The sequence below is a fragment of the Sturnira hondurensis genome, unplaced genomic scaffold, assembly GCF_014824575.4.
Source record: "Sturnira hondurensis isolate 20B ecotype Veracruz unplaced genomic scaffold, ASM1482457v3 Scaffold0008196, whole genome shotgun sequence".
In the NCBI taxonomy this organism is placed as follows: Eukaryota; Metazoa; Chordata; class Mammalia; order Chiroptera; family Phyllostomidae; genus Sturnira; species Sturnira hondurensis.
Genome location: NW_028080827.1, coordinates 15,311,684 through 15,321,421, shown reverse-complemented (window position 1 = coordinate 15,321,421; position 9,738 = coordinate 15,311,684). Strand labels below are relative to the sequence as shown.

The following is a 9,738-nucleotide window of genomic DNA, read 5'->3' as shown; positions in this document are numbered from 1 at the left end:
ACTCATTTGACCCACTTGCTTGTAACAGGAGGGTGAGGAATGCGAGGACTCCAGCCTCAGCATTCACAATGTTAGACATGGGCTGCCTTCTCACAACACTAGTGAGGTGAGCCCTCCGGACACTGCGGTATTACTCAGAAGAGCGATGAGTACAGTACTGACTGAGCAGGTGCGGATCCTGACTCTGCTCTTCATCCCGTGCCTCAGTCTCCTCATCCTAGAATGAGACTGCAATGTCTACTTCTTAAGGGGGCGTTTACGAATTATAAGTTAATACTTGTAAACTGTTATGTTATTTAAGCTTAGAATACGGAAATGGTTTTAATTCCTCCAAAGCTTTTCTAACAAGATGTTGCCAAGAGTATCAGCTTGGAATTCCATCTAATTCTGTGTTGAACTTGGACAAGTCACTTCACCTCTCTAGGCCTCATGTTCTTATCTAGGGTCTTAATGCTTCAAAAGTAGAAAGTCCTCTAAGATGGTTTCAGGGAAGGTTGTGGAATGAGCAAACAGCAAAGGGAGGAGATTGGAGCAAATAGACTGCCAAGAAACCCTCTGGTTTTAAGATCTCATGTATCTATCTCCCAATATGACTGTAGGGAACAAATGAAATGCAATTAATCAGCTATCTGCATTTGGAAACCCTACTGCAGAACACCATACCATTTGGTAAAAAAAAATTTGAATGTATCTACACAAAATGTAACATCCTCTTCGGTGATAATGCAGTATAATCTCGGCCAATATTACACCACTTGAAGGCTTCCGTAGACAAATAAATGACATTTATTTTTGTACAAAGCTGCTGGCAGTGTCCGAGAGTCCCCAGCAGGCAGAAAGCACCCCTCGGGTAGGGCCTGAGGCCTGGGAGCTCTCAGGGCAGCAGGAGCGAGTCCAGCAGCAACTCGCTCTTGCCACAGCCCTTCTTCTCAGACTTCACACGCACGGCCAAGCGGCGCAATTCACTCTCCGAGAGTCCCTCCAAGCAGAAGTCCTGGTCGAAGACCGCCTTGCGGCTCCCGCGCATCACGGCGCTGCACTGCGCTGCTGGCATGTCTTGCCCGGTGGCTGCAGGACCAGGCTTCGGACAGTGCGGGGCTCGGCGGCTCCTCCCGAGAGGAGGAGGAGAGGAGAATGCTGTACTTGGCAGCCAGGCGCAGGGCGCCACCGGTGCAACCCAGAGCCACGGTACCCTCGGCTTCTAGGCACTCGGGCCGTGGGCCAGGGGACAACGGAGGGGCCGAGGAGAGGGTCCGGGCCCGCAACCCCGAGTCAGCCCCGCGTTCCTTATTCTCAGCCTCGTCCCTGCTGGATACAGAGCGGGCGCAGGCTAAGTCGTGACTCCTCGAGGACTTTAGCGCACGGTTCAGCAGCCTTTCGGAGGCTCCCAGGAGGCGGTGGCCCTGGGAACACAGAGCGTGAGTATTGTGGGGCGAGCGAGGACAGCGGGGAGCCGTGGGGGTGGTGTCTGGGGCTCTACCAGAGGTCTGGAAGGGGGCGTCTCCTCCTCCCCTGCGGTGGTAGGTGGGGGCCCGGGGGTGGAGAACGGGCAGGGAGGCGGGCTGCAGCGGGAGCGCAGGGGCTCCGGGGTCCCCGAGGAAGAGCGACTCCTTGCGGCGAGTGTGCGGGCTCTCGAGCAGCGCGCAGAAGCCATAGGCGGTTCGCGTACGCGGCAGGTGAGGCAGTGAGAGCGCGGCTTGGGAACGCGGGTCCCAGTCCGTGTGTCCGGCACCGTCGTCCGTCCCTGCTTTTTTCACCCAGGATTTTCGGACTGTAGCTAGGGCGGGGCAGGGCGCGAGTCTCGGGGGTATGCAGAACTCAGGGATGCTGTTTGGGGTGAGGACGTTTGCGCACAGGGCGGGCGTGTTGGCAGTGGTTCCGCCGGCCAGACCCTGGAAACGCCATTTTCCGCCCCGCAGGAGGCGCTGGGGGCCCAAACGGAGGTGCTCCAGGCACGACATCAAGAGGCAGGTGCCGGATCTGGGCGACTCTCTGCTGGAGCTGATCTGCCTGCGATGTACAAGCCACAAGGGTTGTCAGAGTGAGCTCCACTCCCAGGCCACAGTGATTCCTTTCTCTTTTCTTCTACTTTTGGGGTGCCTTCTCCTGCCTCCCTCAGGACTAGGTAAGCTACTTCCTCCCCCCCCCCCCCACTAATCCTGCTGCTATTGTAAACTGTTTTGGTAACTGAAAAACAATCGTTCTTTTTTTTCTTCTGTCTCCATTCTGTAGTTTTGTACACTAAGGAACTTATTGCATTAATCTCGATCTATCCTAACTGGCCTTAGAGCGGACACTCTCAAAATGTTAGCCTCGTGCTGTCCTCGTTGCCAAGAGGTGCTTTGCTTGTGCAGTTGTTTCCTGAATCCTTGGATTATTGCATTAGTCTTCAGAGAGAATGAAAATAATTACTCCCTCCAAGGCGTTCCCCTTGTCTCTCTTTTTAAGTGTAAGGAATCTCAGATAAATCACGGGGGATTAAGCAAAGTTTTGGACCCCATGTAATGTACCTGAGGTCCAGCGTCCGATGGGTCTCGCACCCTTCTGCCTGCCGCACTGACTTGGAGGGACTCAACGCCTCTGAGAAATTCAAAGGGCGCGCGGCCAGGTTCAGTACTAAAGTACAAGGACAGCCGGCCGGAGCCTTTTTTTATACCTGGGCCCTGGAACGCCTGCCAATGAGCAGGCCGTAGCAACACTGCTTGGCAACCTGACTCTAGGCCACCCCCACCCGAGTTCCTTCTGCCACGTGGCTGGATCCGCTGCGCAAATCCAAGAGATGCAGTTCTTTTCCTCTCCTGCTTGGGGTGGAGATGATATCCTCAGAAATTCTGAACAAGTTTCTCTTTCCTCACGTGCGAAAGACGTTTAACTAACTCTTTCCTTTATTGCAGAGTCCCTGCGAGGATCCAGGGACTACAAAGACTGTGAGCTGTGAGCGCGCAGCACTCTACACCCGCTACTGAGAGAAGATGAAAGTCGGGTTTGTTTTGTTCTTGCTTAACACCCTCTCCCAAATTGGGTCTTTCCGTGCCCAGCTTTTGAAGTTGCTTAACTTGTTTTCTGGTTTTCTTTTCTGACTTCAAGTGATTTATCTTTGTTGATTATAAATCACTCTGGGTACGCGAACTTTATGGGGTGGCTGGAAATATTCCAAGCCTTGATCTGGGTGGGGTTACAGGGGTGTATCACTATGTAAAAAATCATCTAGTGTACATTAATCGTTACATTAATGATTAATAAAACCAAGCTGTTGGAGCCAAACTCTGGCGGTACCCTGACCATACCCGGCTTTCCTGGGCTGTGTCTATCCGAGACCCTTTTCCTTCCTTTTGAAGCTTACATGTATTAATTCAGTGTGAGGGCCGCTTCCAGCTAGCTCAGGTTAGAGGAGATCCGGATCATTTTGTTCAGTACTGAGTGTTTGCTAGTTCTGCCTAAGATACTGCCTTGCTAATTAATTGCTTCTCCAAGAATTTGTAATAAATTGAATTCATGCAAAGGGAATTTCAGGATGGGATCATCTATTCTTATTTACAGGATATACATATATACATAGGCAGTATGTTTGATGACACATAAGTCTCTAGAATTGTCACATAAACCCTGCAAATTATTATTACTCTTAGTGACTTATCCAAGTTCACATCGTAATGGGAAATGGAGGAAGTGATACATACTAGTAATCATAAATGAGTTGTTTGGGGCAGTAAATAAATCTAATCTTGTGAAATACTTAGCACTGTGTTTATCTGAGACATGGTAAGTGCTGAATACATAGAAGCAGTGATCATTATTATTAATAAAAATAGAAGGGAGGTTGTCAAATGTAGTGATTAAGAAAACGGGGTTTGAAATCAAATCTGGTATTGATTCTAGAATGGTTGCTCCCTATGCAACCTTGAACAAGTTACTTAACTTTTCTAAGCCATAGTAGCAAAGGTAAAATTAGGAGGTGGAGACTTTGGGATGTAAGGGGATTAGTGACCTTGTAAGAGCGACCCATCATTGTCATCATAACCTACCTATAGAGTTGTATGAATATATAATGAGACAATGCATATAAAGAATTTAGCACAGAGACCCTGACATACATAGTGTCAGATATTTATTATTGTTACTGAAGGGAGTAAAAATTCATTCATTCAATTATTCATTCAAAGCAATATTTACTGAATGCTTCCTGGGTTCAGCCACCACACTAGGCAGGTGGATCCAGGCTGTCCAAGATCACATTGGCTATGTTCACCTGTCAGACGAGGAATGGAATGATGAAGGTGAAGCATTTGAATTCCATATGGCAAAGGCAGGAATGAAAAGAGACTATTGAACATTACTTATATATTTAGTCCAGGGGGCAGGGTTGGTGAGTCCCTAAGTTTACCATGACCTTGACTAGCTACTTAAGGTCTTTATATCAGCTCCATTCCTGATCAAAATTTTGGAGCCAGTGCTAAATCTGTGGGAGAATAATTACCAAGATGTATACTTGTAAGTCACGTGCATGTGTTTTGACTTACCTTTTCAGACAGTTGTGCTGTCAGCTTTACGTGTGAGAGCCCAGAGGACCCTTGGTCAAAACGGTGAGACTCACAATCTGAGAAGGTGGCTGAGAGGTGCTAAGAGAGCCTGCGTGGTGGTGGGAGAAAGGAAAAAAGCAGCAGGACATGAGAACTGATGTACGGGTGAAGAAATATACACTTTGGAGTGAATCTCTCCTAGGCTCAAATCTGTTATGCAACTTTTTAGCTATCGGACTGTGGGAAAGTTAATTAACCTCTTTGAGCCCACATTGTATAATGGAGGTTAACAATATTATCACATGAAATTGTTGTGAGGATCAAAAATGCATGATAATGCCTCTCACATAGTGAGTGGTAGCTAACAGTTACCAGTTATTATTATAAAGGCTTGCTTGGCTGGGGATTAGCTGACTTACACAGAGATTCCTTGAAAAACAGTTCTCTTCTTGGCCAAGCAATGCAGACTTGCTCTGTTTTTGTTAACAATTCACTGTCTTCAGGGGTAAAACTTTAGAGGTATTTCCTGTGTAAGATTTCTTGAAAACAGCAGAGACGTATCCTTGCGTGGCTGGTCTCTGTGACCACATTTGGAAGCACAAGCCGTGCGACACTTGGGAGGATGATGTAAAAGGGTGAGGCCCTGTGCCTGGAACACACAAACCTACTCGGAGGAAGACTGTGGCCATTCTGAGCCCATAGCTATAGCCATGGGGACATCCAGTGATGGAGCTGGCAAAGAGTTCTGTGAAGTGAGCATCACCTACTACCGAGGGCAGAGGTGCTCTTGGTGTAGAAACAAACTGAATATTTAAACAGACTAAAAATAATATATAGGAGGTTGAATGCCAAGAGAAACAAGTAGGAGAAAGTTTACAACCTAATAAAACACTGGCGTTGTGATTTATCCAACTCATTCAATAGCACTGGAGTATGGAGTAATGGAAAGTGCAGAGTGGAAGTCTTGGGTTTTGGCTCTGATGGTCACTAACTTCTGGGATTAAGTTGTGGGACTTAAGCAAGTCCATTAATTCTCTCTTGCCATGCAGTGTCTCCTTCTGTCCAATAAGAGGGTTGGATTAACCAGAGGATACTTGTTTTCCCCTGGCTCTAACACTCGCATGGGGCATAGGTAAGGGGAAGTTAGAATTTTTATTTTTCTACTTCTTAAAAGCTTTTATTTATTTACTTTTTAGAGAGAGGGGAAGGGAAGGAGAAAGAGAGGTAGAGAAACATCAATGTGTGAGAGATGTATCAATCAGTTGCCTCTTGCATGCCCCCAACTGGGCACCTGGCCTGCAAGCGTGTGCCCTGCCTGCCTGGGAATCAAACCAGCGACCTTTCAGTTCGCAAGCCAGTGCTCAAGCCAATGAGCTACACCAGCCAGTGCAGATCTTACTTTTCTGTTTTTAAGAAAGAGTTGTGACTTTTTAAAGTGTCATTGATTTTGACTTTTGTTTTTAACAGAAAAAGACTATTTTGCATATCTGTGTTTATTGCTTGATCTCTCATTGCAGTTAGTTTTGCAATTGCCTCTTCTTCTTCTTCTTTTTTAAGGGAAGGAGGGAGGGGGCAAGAGAGGAAGAGAAACATCAATGTGAAAACTGAACATCATCATTTGGTTGCCTCTCCTATGTGCCCTGACCAGGGCCCAGACTTGCAACCTAGGCTCTGACTGGGAATTGAACTGGCTGCCTTTTGCTTTGCTAGACAATGCCCAGCCCACTGAGCCACACTGGCCAGGCAGGGCCCTCTCATTATTCTTAGTGAGAATTAATTTAAGAAGTATAATTACTGGAATGTTCCTTTCCTTTAGATAACCTCTGTATCCAATTCTGCGAAGTGAGCATAAATAGATCTTTGGGTGGAGCTACCGAGTGGTGTTTCTTGACATTAGTTATAGTTTGTTTTGGATAAGGACTGTAATTTCTTCAAGACCTAGGGAGGTATTCCATTGTGTAAATATCCCATGGTTGTGTTTATCCACACATTTGGATTAACACTTGGGCTGCTTCCATATCCTGGCTATTGTAAATAATGCTGCAATGAACATAGGGGTGCTTAAGTTCTTTCAAATTAGTGTTTTGGGTTCCTTCAGAATATTCCCAAAAGTGGGACTGATGGGCCAAAAGGTAGGTCCATTTTTAATTTTTTGAGGTATCTCCATACTGCTTTCCATAGTACTTGGCTCTAAAAAAGAGAGTTTTACCCTTTGTGGCAGTATGGATGGAGCTGGAGAACATTATGGTAAATGAAAGAAGCCAGTCAGAGAAAGACAAATACCCTCTTTTACTCATATGTGGGATCTGACGAAAAACTGAATTAATAAGCAAAATAGAGACAGACTCAGAGAGCAGGATGATGGCTAAGTGGGGGGATGTTAGAGGGCCGGAGGGAGTGAGCCACCAGGAAAACGGACTACTGCACAGGGACAGCAGTGCGGTGACTTGCGGGGGAGGGTGGTGCAAGGGGACTAAGTGGTAATGGGAACAGCGCAATACAAATTTGTAAAAACTGGTGAGAAGACCAACAACACATTTTATATGTACATATAAGTATACTTAAAAAAGAAGTTGGGAAGATTTGGGGCATCACTGTGTGCACATAATAATCAATCCTTGAAAATATACTTAAAAAGGAAAATATTAAAATTTAATAGCTTTTAATACTATATGGTAACTGCATTGTTTGTAGTGACAATTTGGAGCTAAATTTCTACCTTGAGATTTTCAGTTCTGTCCTTAATCTTTCAAAGTAATCTTTGGTGATTTAATGGTAGTTACTGAATGAGAAAAGGGTGGCAGTGCTCAAGGAGCTGGAGGAAGTTAACACCTGCTGTATAAGTTTGGGTAAATCACTTAATATTTCTGTCCTTTATCTCCTATAAAATGGGAGCACTACTACCTGCATACTTATCTTACAGATCTTTTGTGATGATTACATGAAAGGACATAACTTGGGATAATAATGGCATGATAGCTTGTGACATATAACTGGAGAAGTATAATAAAATGGATTAATGCATATAAATACACTCATATGCTTTATTTTTCAAAAGTATAAAGTGTCATAGAAGTACAAGGAATTATTATTGTCGAAGGATGAGTATTTTCCACTTCTCCAACCAGATCCCACCTCTGTTCCATTTACTTGATCTTTTTATTCTGCCCATGGCATCTTTCATATCATCTTTGTTATTCATACATTGTTTCTAAACTTTTTATGATGCATGAGACCAGCCCAACCAGAAGTTCTGTGGGTTTTTTTTTTGCATTCCCCTCAGTGCATAGTTGGTGGGAGTGTGCAAGGAGAGAGGGATTGTTGAAGGATAGGCGTGGACTAGGGACAACTTGGGTACAGATTGAGAAGCACTTCCTGAACACTGTAAAGTTATTGGGTGTTTTTGATCAGGTGACTAACCTGTGCTCACCTGTGCTTGGGAAAATAGCTTCAGTGCCGATGGATGGAGAAGGGGAAAACTGAAGGCCAGAAAGCCACTTAGATGGTGATTGCATGGTTCAGGTGAGACATACAGATAATTCAGGAAATAAGGCAAAAGCAAAATGGACAGATTTGGCTGTTAATAGGTTGTGGATAGTGGAAGAAAGAATTTCAAAGTGGCTCCTAGGTATTTTCTCAAGGTGAGTGAGCTAGGAAAAACAAATGGTTACGAATTCATTTTCTGGAAAAAAATACAATAAAGATTAGATAAAAAAAGAACTCATTTTCTGTGTGTAGAAGTGGGGGACGAAGGTGGGTATTGATAGTACTGGTTAGTATTGGTTCTTTTATATCTATTTTACATAATATCAATTATAGACATTTGACTTTTTTTCTTCTTCAATAGACTTTGAATTTAAGAAATTTTTCCTTCTGATTCTGTCTTAGTCCTTTCAGGTTGCTATAGCAAAGTTTCATAGACTGGGTGGTTGGAAAACAATGCAAATTTCTCTCTTACAGTTTTGGAAGCTGGGAGGACACAGATCAGAGTGCTAGCCAATTCAGACTTGTGAGGGCCCACCTCCTGGTCCTTAAAAGGTGGTCGTTTTCCTATCTTTTCACTTGGCAGACGGGGCGGGGGGGGGGGGAACTCTCTGGGGTCTCTGTGTTAGGGTACCTTCCATTCATGAGGGTTCTGCCTCATCACCCGCCCAATCAGGACCTCCCAAATGTCCCAATTCTTAACATCATCATATTGGGAGGTAGGATTTCAGCGTATGAATTTTGGGAGGACACATTCAGCCTATGGGAGTCGTTTAACAACAAGTCACACAGTTTCTCAGATGTAATGTGTAGCAAAGGATTTAATAAATGCTAGGGACTACAAATAACCTATCATTTGTGAGGTTTATTAGTTTCCTGTACCTCCACAGCTTTTTGAAATATATTTTAGAAAAGAAGTCGTTCTCTAGAGAATTAAATTTCCCTAATATAAAAAGTTCTTGAATTATAAAAACCCTACTTTCAATGTCTTGTTACATCAGACAGTTCAATGATGGCATGAAAGTGATATATAAATAACCCACCTATGCAACCCACATGTAAGCTAAAAAAAGGAAATACAACATTTTGTTCTTTATTTTTCTTAATGAGGCAGGTAACTAAGGAGTGGTTCTGAGTTAATTAAGAGCGAATCAAACACAGAGGGAGTAAAAGAATGAGTCAAGGACAAAATGCATATTCAGTTCCCATTCTATCTGCCACCTCTTGGTGCGGCTCCGTTCCTGCACCTCCCACTTTTAAACAGTTAAGTTTCAATGAAGCAAAGGGAAGAGGAGACCTTGCCCTAGGCGGGGTTGATCCCTAGAACAAGTGAGCAGAACGTCTCATTCCCCACCTGAAGACACGTTTGCTCAGGTCTGAGAAGAGGCCAGCCTCGTCCGCGGACCGGAGATCGACAGAAGGCGACCACAGAGCTATCCCTGTGCTCAGAGCAGAGCGGCCACCCAGCTATCCCGGTGCTCAGTAACACCTGTCTCCCTTCCATTAGTAAAAATCCTTTTTCTAGTACAGGCGCTCGGGTACAGCCGCCAAAGGGGGCCCCAAACCGGTTTCCCCGCCGCCCCTCCGCCCGCCCCCGACTGGCCCGCGTGGGTAAAGTCGCAGGAGGATGGAAGACCGGCGCCGGGTCCAGGCATTTGCGAGTCCCCGACGGCAGCGCGCCTGCGCACAGGCCGAGTCACGCGCGCCGCGCCGGGGCGGGACGGCGCCGGAGGGG

The 9,738-nt window shown here is 45.5% G+C and overlaps 1 protein-coding gene across 1 annotated transcript; it reads right to left on the bottom strand.

Annotated features, from left to right (window-relative positions):
- Positions 1–801: 801 nt before the first annotated feature.
- On the bottom strand, positions 802–2,583 carry C2CD4A (C2 calcium dependent domain containing 4A). The gene is given in 4 exon segments (XM_037054451.1): positions 802–1,045; positions 1,048–1,118; positions 1,121–2,010; positions 2,511–2,583. Coding segments are annotated over 3 exon segments (1,083 nt in total). The 5' UTR covers positions 1,962–2,010; positions 2,511–2,583; the 3' UTR covers positions 802–874.
- Positions 2,584–9,738: the final 7,155 nt, after the last annotated feature.